Source organism: Melozone crissalis, unplaced genomic scaffold, assembly GCF_028551555.1.
Source record: "Melozone crissalis strain CALT ecotype California unplaced genomic scaffold, PUWL_Pcris_2 ptg000120l_1, whole genome shotgun sequence".
Classification (NCBI taxonomy): Eukaryota; Metazoa; Chordata; class Aves; order Passeriformes; family Passerellidae; genus Melozone; species Melozone crissalis.
Genome location: NW_026535896.1, coordinates 265,093 through 278,285, shown reverse-complemented (window position 1 = coordinate 278,285; position 13,193 = coordinate 265,093). Strand labels below are relative to the sequence as shown.

The 13,193-nt window shown below is 44.1% G+C and overlaps 1 protein-coding gene across 3 annotated transcripts in view; it reads right to left on the bottom strand.

Annotated features, from left to right (window-relative positions):
- Positions 1-13,193, bottom strand: part of GRAMD1B (GRAM domain containing 1B) — a 132,448-nt gene that overhangs the window by 5,778 nt on the left and 113,477 nt on the right. For all 3 annotated transcript variants that reach the window (XM_054293013.1, XM_054293014.1, XM_054293016.1), the window contains 8 exons: positions 12,057-12,213; positions 11,307-11,496; positions 10,139-10,282; positions 8,570-8,688; positions 6,743-6,885; positions 5,503-5,606; positions 3,667-3,870; positions 3,457-3,547 (listed from right to left, as the gene is read on the bottom strand). In XM_054293013.1, coding sequence (XP_054148988.1) covers positions 3,457-3,547; positions 3,667-3,870; positions 5,503-5,606; positions 6,743-6,885; positions 8,570-8,688; positions 10,139-10,282; positions 11,307-11,496; positions 12,057-12,213 — 1,152 coding nt within the window. The remainder of the gene's footprint in view (positions 1-3,456; positions 3,548-3,666; positions 3,871-5,502; positions 5,607-6,742; positions 6,886-8,569; positions 8,689-10,138; positions 10,283-11,306; positions 11,497-12,056; positions 12,214-13,193) is intronic.

Here is a 13,193-nt window from a genome sequence, read left to right as displayed (position 1 = left end):
TTCCCCATTCCAGTGAGACACTGACACACTCACACTGCTCACACCCAGCCTTCCCCATTCCAGTGAGACACTGACACACTCACACAGTGCTCACATCCAGATTTCCCCATTCCAGTGAGACACTGACACACTCACACTGCTCACACCCAGCCTTCCCCATTCCAGTGAGACACTGACACACTCACAGTGCTCACACCCAGCCTTCCCCATTCCAGTGAGACACTGACACACTCACAGTGCTCACACCCAGCCTTCCCCATTGCAGTGAGACACTGACACACTCACAGTGCTCACACCCAGCCTTCCCCATTCCAGTGAGACACTGACACACTCACAGTGCTCACACCCAGCCTTCCCCATTCCAGTGAGACACTCACACACTCCCACTGCTCACACCCAGCCTTCCCCATTGCAGTGAGACACTGACACACTCACAGTGCTCACACCCAGCCTTCCCCATTCCAGTGAGACACTGACACACTCACAGTGCTCACACCCAGCCTTCCCCATTCCAGTGAGACACTGACACACTCACACTGCTCACACCCAGCCTTCCCCATTGCAGTGAGACACTGACACACTCACACTGCTCACACCCAGCCTTCCCCATTCCAGTGAGACACTGACACACTCACACTGCTCACACCCAGCCTTCCCCATTCCAGTGAGACACTGACACACTCACACTGCTCACACCCAGCCTTCCCCATTGCAGTGAGACACTGACACACTCACACTGCTCACACCCAGCCTTCCCCATTCCAGTGAGACACTGACACACTCACACTGCTCACACCCAGCCTTCCCCATTCCAGTGAGACACTGACACACTCACAGTGCTCACACCCAGCCTTCCCCATTCCAGTGAGACACTGACACACTCACACTGCTCACACCCAGCCTTCCCCATTCCAGTGAGACACTGACACACTCACACTGCTCACACCCAGCCTTCCCCATTCCAGTGAGACACTGACACACTCACAGTGCTCACACCCAGCCTTCCCCATTCCAGTGAGACACTGACACACTCACACTGCTCACACCCAGCCTTCCCCATTCCAGTGAGACACTGACACACACACACAGTGCTCACATCCAGATTTCCCCATTCCAGTGAGACACTGACACACTCACACTGCTCACACCCAGCCTTCCCCATTCCAGTGAGACACTGACACACACACACAGTGCTCACATCCAGCATTCCCAGTGAGGCACTGAGACACACACAGTGCTCACATCCAGATTTCCCCATTCCAGTGAGACATTGACACACACACACAGTGCTCACATCCAGATTTCCCCATTCCAGTGAGACACTGACACACTCACAGTGCTCACATCCAGCATTCCCAGTGAGGCACTGAGACACACACAGTGCTCACATCCAGATTTCCACATTCCAGTGAGATACTGACACACACAGAGCTCACATCCAGCCTTCCCAGTGAGGCACTGACATACACACACTGTCCCCATCACATTTTCTGAAAAATCCCTTTGCCAGGATTTTTCTCCCGAGAAGAAAAAGCTTTCTTTTAATTTTATTTAAGGCATTTTTAATATAAGATATACTTAATAAATATAATATTTTAAAATGTATTTAAAAGAAATATTTTAAAATATAATATTTTATATCCCAGTGAGGCACTGACACACACACACAGTGCCCATGATATTTTCTGAAAAATCCCTTTGCCAGGATTTTTCTCCCCAGAAGCTGAGAGGCCTCAGAGGAAAAGAAAAACAATGATTATCTGCTGCTGTGGAATGCAACAGGTGCATCTTTGATTGGTCCATGTTGATTGTTTCTAATTAATGGCCAATCACAGTCAGCTGGCTTGGACTCTCTGAGAGTCAGGAGCTTTTCTTATCATTCTTTTTCTTTTCTATTCCTTTCAAGCCTTCTGATGAAATAATTTCTTCTGTTCTTTTAGTATAGTTTTAATATATAATTTTCCTTTAATATAACATATAGCATAAAATAATAAATCAGCCTTCTGAAATATGTAGTCAAGATTCTCATCTCTTCCCTCATCCTGAGACCCCTGCAAACTCCACCACAACACACAGAGTGTTCACATCCTCCCTTCCCCATTCCCACCCCAGCACTGGGAGCACCCCCAGCCATGCCCTGCCCAGCTTCTCTCTCCCCCACATTTCTGCTCCTGCCCAGGAAGAGATTCCCAAATGCCAGCCTGGTGCCTGGCTCTGCACAGTGCAGTTATTTTGCTGGAAGAATGGCCCACTATGACCAGTCCAGTCAGGAGGATGGCAACGGGCCAGAGGAATATTCTGGAAACACCACAGAGGGCTCTGTGACCCAAGTGAAGCTGGCAGGAGCCTGGCACAAAGCCTGGGTACCTCTGTGCTATGTACTCATCATGGCAGCACCTTACCCCACCTCATTTATCACTGGCTGCAATCCTCTGCATCTGTGTCCCCTCTGGGACCAGGGAACACAGACAGGAGCTCAACTTGAGCTCCATTTCAGCCCTGAAATCCCAGCTTCTCCCACCTCTCTGAAAGGCAGGTGGAGCTTAAGGAAAAGCTGAGCCCAAGTCAGAAAAGCTGAGCCCAAGTCAGAAAAGCCTGGATCATTGCTTTAGGTGTTCTGGATCATTGCTTTAGGTGTTCTGGATCATTGCTTTAGGTGTTCTGCCCCACAGCACCCGCCCAGTGAGCACTGCAGCACCAAATGAAGCCTGCTGTGAGCCCAAGGGCAAAGGAACAATGAAAACAGTGAGTTTGGGTATTAAACTGAGCCACAGGGATGTGAGGAGCCCATTCCCAGCTCACTTGGAGAGCACATCCCAGTCCAAGCCCACCAGCCCTGAAAGGTGTGGCAGGAAAGACCCAAACCAAACAATTCCTGCTGCTGAGCTGATGAAATCACTCCACTCCCTCCTGCTTCAGCTGCTTCTTTACTCATTGTGCAGAAATCATCTCTCAAGGGTCCAGCTGCTTTCTGGCTGTGCCTCTCATCAAAATCACTGCCCAGCACCAGACATGAAAAGGTTTTACCTGACCAGATGTGACAGAATCCTCACAGAGACTGAGCCCAGTGACTCCCAGAGAGATCTGCACATTGTCCCTCACAGCAGCTGGTGTGTCAGCAATTAAATCACTTCTTTTAAATTACCCACACACACACAGTTTCTATGTGCCATTAAAAATCTGTAAACTGCATCCCTGATGTAAAAAAAAATAAACAAAATGCTTATACTTGTTGGATTTCTTCTCTTGTAGGTATTGACTCCTCTCCTTGCACAGCTGCCTCTGTCCCAGACAGGTCCCAGCCCTGCCTTTAGGACTCCCAGATCAGAGTTTGGCTAAAACAAGGGCAAAACTCAGGGAAAAGGAGAGAAGGGAGCACAGGACTCCAGGAGCACAGATAAACCAAAGGTGTGCAATGCTGGCTGGGGAGGAGAGCAGAAAAAAATTCTCACTTACACAAAGCTGATGACAAGGAGCAGCTTGGAGACACTCTGCAGGTGGAAGCCACTGGGGCTCTCCTCAGGGATGTGCCGTGTCTGAGTGGAACCTGAGGAGATGGGGATGCATTTGGGATGGGAAACAGGGAAAGGAACCCCTGATCCTCTACCCACCCAAAAACCCCAACACTCCCCTCTGTGAGCAAACCCCTGCCTGTCCCCTGCTCACCTGCCACGTGCTTGATTCGATGGGCGACCTCCTCATCCGTGGGGGTGGTCACGGGGCTGAGCACCTCCTCCAGGTGTGGCACCCTCAGGTGGGCGTGGGCGCGTTTCCGCCGCCGCACCGTGGATTGCTTGCTCACCTTCTCTTTGGGGGATTGTCTGTGCACCTCAGCCAGGTACGTGCTCTCTGTTTTGGTCAGCTCGCTCTCTGCAGCACAAACAGGGAGAATTTGGGAGAGAGAGAAAGGTTTAACCCATCTGCTGAGATGCCTTAGGATTTTAGATTTATATTTTTCACATATTTGCAGTTCTTTAGTGTGTAACTCCACAACCAGTGTGAGCTGGCTTTCCCATTCAGGGCACACACAAGAATTCCTCTGCAGGCCTGGCAATCGAGGACACTTGATCTGTTTTGGTCAGCTCGCTCTCTGCAGCATCAAGGGGGAGCATTTCATAGAGAGAGAAAGGTTTAACCCATCTGCTGAGATGCCTTAGGAGTTTAGCTTTAATATTTTCCATCTATTTGTAACTCCGTAGTTCTTTAGTGTGGAACTCCACACACAGTGGGAGCTGCTGCTCTCCCATTTTGGGCAGACACAACAATTCCTCTCCAGGCCTGGCAATCAAGGACACTTGATCTGTTTTGGTCAGCTCACTCTCTGCAGCATCAAGGGGGAGCATTTCATAGAGAGAGAAAGGTTTAACCCTTCCGCTATGATGCCTTTGGATTTTAACTTTAATATTTTTCATCTGTTTGCAATTCTGCAGTTCTTTTGTGCATAACTCTAAACGACACACACAGTGGGAGCTGCTGCTTCCCCATTTTGGGCAGACACAAGAATTCCTCTCCAAGCCTGGCAATCAAAGGACTCTTGATCTGTTTTGGTCAGCTCACTCTCTGCAGCACCAACAGGGAGCATTTTATAGAGAGAGAAAGGTTTAACTCCTCTGCTGCAACCCCCTTAGGACTTTAGTTTTTATATTTTTCATCTATTTGTAACCCTGTAGTTCTTTGGTGTATAACTAAACTCCACACACAGTGGGAGCTGCTGCTTCCCCATTTTGTGCAGACACAACAATTCCTCTCCAGGATTTCAGCTTTTTTATTTTCCATCTACTTGAAAGAGATGATATTATATTTAATATTACTACTACTACTACCGATGATAATAAATTATATTTAATAATAGTATATTATTATTTTTCCATCTATTTGCAATCCTGCAGTTCTTTAGTGTAGAACTCCAAACTCCACACACAGTGGGAGCTGCTGCTTCCCCATTTGGAGCAGACACAACAATTCCTCTCCAGGCCTGGCAGTCAAGGACACCTCACTGCCTCAGGGCCCAGAGATGGAAACAAAAGGGAGTTGGGGCAGCAAACTTGGGGTCAAGGACTTCATTAGCTGAAGCTGGAATTGGCAGATTCACCCCCAAAATGCAAATGGACCAAACTTATAAAAGTGTGAAACCCAGGACCCATTGTCCATTTTTGGGTGGGTTTTGTCTGCCCTTGATGTACCTGAAGGCCCTTCAATAAATAGAACCGCTTTTCAGTCTCTTAATTTTGCTTGGCCACTGTTTTTAAGCAGCCCCAAAAAAGGCATCAGCTGGCCCAAAGAAGCTGGCAGAGCCTGAGAGATTTGTGCTCCACATTCCTCGCACCTTTTACCAAAATTTGCCCCCAAACTGCCTGCCAGGGAGCAGGATTTGCTGCCCTGATTAATTCCAGCAGGTCATTTATTCCAGCTGTGGTAGCCCCTTTTGTAAACCATCCCAAGGCTGGCTCAGGCTGCCCACTCCCAGGGAAACCTGAGTGCCACTGTCACTGCCACTCTTACCCAAGTGACGGAAATAATCCTCCAGGCCGCTCCAAAAATTCTTCTCAATGAAGGATTTCACCAGCCCCCACGGCTGCTTCCTGTAGCGCAATTCTGTGGAAACCCTGTGAGGAGGAACAGGAACAGGTCACTCATTCCCCTGGTGATGATGTCAATTCCCAATCTTTGTCGGTGTAAATCCAGGAAATAATCATGCACACTGTTATTTCTGGAATGCTCTCAGCCCTTCACGCTTCCAGAGGAGAAGCACTGCTGGAAAAATCCTTCCAAAGGCAGGAAGAGCCTCTCCCAGGAGCACTCCAGGGCCATTTGGCAGACATTTGGATTATCATTACTGAAATCACAGGGATATAGCTTTGCCCAGTTCCTCTGTTTAGTCCCAGGAAGTTCATCTTGTGCTTATCACAATCTGCAGTGATAACAGGCTCTGCAAACCTCTGCATCCAGGAGAGAGGCAAGAAAAATCTGGAAATCCTCTCCCTGATGCAGCTGTAACTCCTCTGCATTGATATCAACCCAGCAGCTGAAAATCCTGCCTCTTCTCTTGGTGACAGGAATGTCCCAGCAACAGGACAAAGAAGTGACAAAACCCTCACAGACACTGAGCCCAGAGAACTCTGCACATTATCCCTCAGAGCAGCTGGTTTGTCAGCAATTAAATCACTTGTTTTAAATTACCCCCGCACATACACAGTTTCTATGTGCCATTAAAAATCTGTAAACTGCATCCCTGAAGTGAAAAAATTGAAAAAATAAAAAAAAAAAATTAAAAATAAAAAAATAAAACACTTGTTGGGTTTCTTCTCTTGTAGGTATTATATAAAAATTAAAAAAAAAAAAAATAAAACACTTGTTGGGTTTCTTCTCTTGTAGGTATTATATAAAAATTAAAAAAAAAAAATAAAACACTTGTTGGGTTTCTTCTCTTGTAGGTATTGAGTCCTCTCTCCTTGCACAGCTGTCTCTGTCCTGATTGTCACTGTCCCAGACAGGTCCCAGCCCTGCCTTTAGGATTCCCAAATCAGAGTTTGGCCAAAAAAAGGGCAAAACCCAGGGGAAAGGAGAAAAGAGGGCACAGAACTCCAGGAGATAAACCAAAGGTGTTTAATGCTGGCTGGGAAGGACAGCATTAAAAAAAAAAGAAAGAAACAAAGAAATTTTGTTTATTTCAATCTCTCTAACACCCAAAACCCCCTCCCACAGGTGCTTTTTGCTCATCCTTCCCTCCCAGGAGAGGTACCTGAGCCGGCTTTTGTTCCTGGCGACGCGAGTCAAGGTGTAGCGGTTGATGGTGTAGAAATAATCGTGGTAGGGCACGTCGTGGGTCAGCACCTCTGCGTCAATCACGTAGCACTCGCTCTCCTGGCTGGCCTTGTACATCGTCTGCAGGGAAACAGCAGGGAACTGCTGGGTGCCCAGGCTGGGGGAGCACTGGGAACCTGACTCCGTGTTCTCAGAGGCTAATTTATCATTTTATGGTACTATATTATATTAAAGCATTATTTTAAGATACTATATTATATTATACTAAAGATGGCTAATTTATTATTTTAAGATACTATACCATATTAAAGAATTATTTTAAGATACTATATTATATTACAGAAGGCGAATTTATTATTTTAAGATACTATATTAAATAATTACTATATTCATTAAAGAAGGCGAATTTATTATTTTAAGATACTATATTAAAGAAATATTATATTATATTATATTATATTATGTTATGTTATGTTATGTTATGTTATATTATGCTAATTTATTCTTTTAAGATATTATATTATATTAAAGAATTATTTTAGGATACTATATTATATTAAAGATGGCTAATTTATTCTTTTAAGATACTATACTAAAGAATTCTTTTAAGATACTATATTATATTATATTATGCTAATTTATTCTTTTAAGATACTACATTATATTAGAGAATTATTTTAGGATACTATATTACATTGAAGATGGTTAATGTATTACTTTAAGATGCTATATTATATCAAAGAATTATTTTAAGATACTATATTATATTAAAGAATTATTTTAAGATACTCTATTATATTAAAGAAGGCTAATTTATTAAGATACTATATTAAAGAATTACTATATTATATTAAAGACTAATTTATTATTTTAAGATACTATATTGTATTAAGGAATTATTTTAAGATACTCTATTATATTAAAGAAGGCTAATTTAGTATTTTAAGATTAAATAGTTCTTTAATATAATAGAGTATCTGAAAATACTAAATTAGCCTTCTTCAATATAATATAGTGTCTTAAAATAATTCTTTAATATAATAGAGTAAGACACTATATTCTATTAAAGAAGGCTAATTTATTATTTTAAGATACTATATTATATTGTAGAAGGCTGATTTATTATTTTAAGATACTCTATTATATTAAGGAATTATTTTAAGACACTATATTATATTGAAGAAGGCTAATTTATTATTTTAAAATACTATATTAAAGAATTACTATATTATATTAAAGAAGGCTAACTTATTCTTTTATTTTATTTATTAATTTATATGACATTAAGGAATTATTTTAAGATACCATATTATATTAAAGAAGGTTAATTTATTATTTTAAGATACTATATTATATTAGAGAATTATTTTGAGATACTATATTATAATAAGGAATTATTTTAAGATACTATATTATATTAAAGATGGCTAATTTATTTTTTTAGGATACTATATAATATTAAATAATTCTTTTAAGATACTATATTATAGAAGGCTAATTTATTATTTAAGATACTATATTATATTAAAGAATAATTTTAAGATACTATATTATATTAAAGATGGCAAATTTATTATTTTAAGACACAGCTGGACTGTGATTGGCCATTAAGTCAAAACAATTCACATGAAACCAATCAAACAATGACCAGTTGGTAAACAATGTCCAAACCACGTTCCAAAGCAGCAAAACACAGGAGAAGCAATCAGATAATTATTGTTTTCATTTTTCTCTGAGGCTTCTCAGCTTTTTCCAGAAAATGCGACAGTGACACGCAGGGCAGCTCTGCGCCAGTGTCACTCACCTGAGTCTCAGTGACTGTGGCAGTTTTGGGGGCCAGAGGGTTGGTGAGGGTGATGGTGTACAGGATCACTCTGGTCTGATTGCCATTTTCCTCCTTCTTCCAGGGGTGAAAGATGATATCTGAGAGGAGAAAACAACATTCAAGGGACTGGGGAGGGATCTCAGGTCAGTCCCTGGGGAAAGGCACAGCCATATAACCAAGGTGGGATGGGATTTCCTTCCCCCTGGGGAGCTTGGCTGTTCTAGAGCTCAGCTGAGTGTGAAACAAAGAGCTCCTGTGCTAAATGTGAGTATTTTCCCTTCTTTCAAGTGCAGGGAAAGGGAGAGAGGCTGGGGATTTATCTCCTTCAGCAAACCTACAGTTACAGGGAAAGGAGGAGTATGACATGCCAAGGGATTCTCTCTGCAGTTTTGCCATGTCAGGTGTGGAGCTTTTCCCTCACACTGTTAAGCCTTGAACAGAAGATCAGGCCTTAGGTGATGATAAAAAACAAGAAAATATTTTTATTCCATAAAAAAGCTGTCCCAGCTGTTAAAAATGTAACCAGATGGGCACACAGGTCCTGCTTGCTCTTGGTTACCACCAACATGGGACAGTGTGGCCAACTGGACAAAATCTGCTCAGAATGTCACCCAAGCAGACAAAATTGTAGCTCCAAGGCAGAGGTGATGGTAAAAAAGAAGAAAATCAGCTTTTTCCATAAAAAAAACTGTTCCAGCTGCTAGAAAATGAAACCAGATGTGCACCAGGTCCTGCCTGCTCTTGGTTACCACCAACATGGGACAGTGTGGCCAACTGGACAAAATGTGGCCAGAATGTCACCCAAGCAGACAAAATTGTAGCTCCAAGGCAGAGGTGATGCTAAAAAATAAGAAAATCAGTTTTTCCCACAAAAAGAGCTGCTCCAGCTGCTAGAAAATGAAACCAAATGGACACTCAGGTCCTGCTTGCTCTTGGTTACCACCAACATGGGACAGTGTGGCCAACTGGACAAAATCTGCTCAGAATGTCACCCAAGCAGACAAAATTATAATTCCAAAGCAGAGCCCTTCCCCTGCAGCCCCTTGGCAGGTCCAGCAGCAGCAGCAGCAGCTCACCAGTGTTTTGTGGAAGCAAACTCCAGAACTTTGTGAAAGTTGCAAAGCCGGTATGTTTATTACAGCGCTGGACACGTGGAGATTCCTCTCCTTAAAAGACATGTGTATCTCTGGGAACTCCAGATCCCTTTTTATCCCCCTCTCAAATACAAAAGCAGGCAATTTCACAATTGGGTTCATACCTATATTTCACATAGGTTCATACGTATTCATTTTACAAATTTCGTGTGACATTTGCCACTAATTCTTCTTTATCAGAAAGAATTCCTAGGTCAGGTTGACCTGATCTCTGTTTTCCCCTCCTTATCCCTGTCCTTCATTGAAACAGTTTCTCTGAGCAAAAACTTTTTGCAAGAACAAGCCGTGCTTTCAAAATACGGACTTAACTCAAAGATGTACATTTCACCTAAATCAAAATGGAAAATTCTGGAAAAAATTTCCAAAACTCGGGAAAGTTTCCGCTCTGTCTCACCAGAGAAGCGGCGCTGCTCCATGAAGTCCCTCTGGAACTGGGAGTCAGTGAAGAGCAGGTCGTAGAGCTTGTCCACGCTGAAGTTGAACACCTCGTTCACGTACTGGCGGCCGTTCAGGTCCTCGTAAAAGGCTTGGACCTCCCCTGTGGGCAAAGAGAGCCTCAAGGTCCAGCCATGAACCTCCAGGGTGGTGGAAATTGTGCTTCCATAGCACAAGGACCTCCATATTTCCCTCAATATTTCCCTCAGAAGGAACCTAAAGGAGAGACTTCAACTGCTGCCTCAGGTTTAGCTTTCCTATTTTTCCCATTCTGTGCTGCTTTAGTGTGTGAGTCTGGGTTCATATTGAGGGATGGTGAGCTCTGTGCACAGAGCAGGGAGACAAAACAATTCCTGCTCCAGCTGGGCACCAAGGACAAATGATCCAAATCTCAGCCCAGGAGCACAAACACCGTGGGCTGGAGAGAGAAAAACAAGCAGGGTGGGACTGCCTGGGCTAAAGCTGGAATGGGACAATGAACTGCAAGGTGCAAATGGAGCAGAACTGATCCAAGGGAGAGACCCCGGGAGCGCTCGTGCATTTTGGGGCCATTTTGGTTCATCTTGGGCTCATTTTGGGACCATTTTGGTTCATCTTGGGTTCATTTTGGGACCATTTTGGTTCATCTTGGGCTCATTTTGGGACCATTTTGGTTCATCTTGGGCTCATTTTGGGACCATTTTGGTTCATCTAGGGTTCATTCTGGGATCATTTTTGTTCATCTTGGGTGCAGCCCTGGCTGGGCTCTTGTGCTGCCCAAGGTGCATCCATGGAGGGCTTTTAATAAATCCCTGCTTTATTCTTTAGCTCTGTCCAGCCTCTGCTCTAGAGCAGCCTTCACCAGGCAACACAACCATTTTCCTGCACTGATCCCAGGGCAAGAAGTTGGGATATCAGAAGGGATAATTAATTACGTATAGAAGGGATAATTAATTATTTTAGGCATATCCTAAAATTTTTAGGCACATCCTAAAATGTAATCACATTCACTTTCTGCAGCCCACAATGGGAATTCTTTGCATCTCCAAGGTCCAGGAAAGGATTTCAGTAGCCACCACTCCATTCCCTCACAGGAGGGATGGGATAAGGCTGGAAGGAGCCCTAGTGGAGGGGCCTTTCCCTATTACCTTCATCGTGGGTGTCTGAGGAGTCACTGAGCTCTGTGGGAATGTCCTCGTTGTCATTGAAGTCCAGGGAGGGGGAGTTCACAGGGCCAATGATGTCGATTTTCTCTCCCATGATGTTGGCAATGCCAAGGTCCTTCTCCACAGGACTCTCTGCCACTGCCTCCTCCTCCTCTGGGAGCACTCCATCGAACTGCAGCAAGGACAGGGCACAACAAGGCAAGATCAGCACCTGGAAATGGGCTTTAATTCAAAAAACCTCACATCTGTGAGCCAATCTCTGAATATTTGCCCTTGACATATCTGGGAATTAAACAGAGAGAGGAGGACAATTGCTATACAGTGTTTGTAAAACCTCCTCTCAAAAAATCAGTGTTCAAGGTTTGAGCACCACCAGGATTTTTGTTCAGACAAGCACAATATTGTCCAATACTGGTTTTGGCTAAAAGAACCTAAAAGAAGTAATATCTAAACAAGGTCTGCTCTGCCATAATTCCAGGAGGGTACACAATGTTTGCCAGGGAATAACTGAAGGCAGGGAAGAAGTTATAACCCTTTTATGTCTCTTTTTTCACCCAGAAGTACAGAAAGAAAAATGCTCCTGCTGCTGAATCTCAGTGACAAAATCACTGCCCAAGGACTGAAATCAGCAGCAGTGGAAGAGCTGGAGGATGAACAAACCTCATATGACCCACAGGGTGCTGGATTTCAGGAAAAACAAATTCCTGCTGCCAGGGGAGGGAGAAAACTCACCGAGGCTGGGGCTTCACTGCTGCCTGTGGAGGTCAGGGTGCTGGCAGTGACAGATTTCTTTGGCAGCTGAGGGCTGGCTTCGGGCTTGGCCTCCATGCTGCTCTTGGAGGAGCTGTCGTTGACTTCATTCTCCTCCACGGGGATTTCTTCGCAGTAGCTGGGACGCCACAGAGAACACAGGTTTTTATGGTTACCCCTCTCACAACAGCTACAGCTGCACACACAGAGCAAGTGAGAATGTTTCTATGAGGTCTCCAGGCTGTCCAGAGGCAGGAATGGCTCAGTGCAGGGGAGAGCAAGCCCCAGTTTTTTGGGTGTTTATACAGGGATTGACAAGCATCAGCATTTTCTGGCCATGCAACACTGCCTGGCCTTGTGACCAGGGTGCTCTGGAATTTCTGGAATTGTTCAGCTGGCTCAGCAGGCATTGCACTCCCTCCCAGTGGTGCCTTAAGTTTTAGCTTTTCTATTTTTCAGATTCTGTGCTGCTTCAGTGTGTGAGTCTGAGCTTCACATTAGGGGATGGTAAGCTCTGTGCACAGAGCAGGAAGACAAAACAATTCCAATTCCTTCTCCAGGAACTGAGAAGGAATTGTTGACAACTGACCAATTGTCCTTGGTCCCCTTGTCCTTGGGGACCAAGGACAATCAATACAAGTTTCAGGCCCAAGAGCACAAACAACACGGACTGAAGACACAAAAACAAGAAGGACGGGATTTGATAACCTAAAGCTGGAATGGGACAATGAACTGCAAGATGCAAATGGAGCAGAACGTACAAAAGTGAGAGACCCCGTGAGCGCTTGTGCGCTTTGAGACCATTTTGGGTCATTTTGGAAACATTTTGGTTCATCCTGGGTTCATTTTGGGACCATTTTGGATCATCTTGGGTTCATTTTGGGACCATTTTGGATCATCTTGGGTTCATTTTGGGACCATTTTGGTTCATCTTGGGTTCATTTTGGGACCATTTTGGATCATCTTGGGACCATTTTGGTTCATCTTGGGTTCATTTTGGGACCATTTTGAGTCCATCTTGGGTTCATTTTGGGACCATTTTGGCTTATCTTGGGTTCATTGTGCGATCATTTTGGGTTCACCCTGAGTTCATTTTGGGACAATTTTGGTTCACCCTGG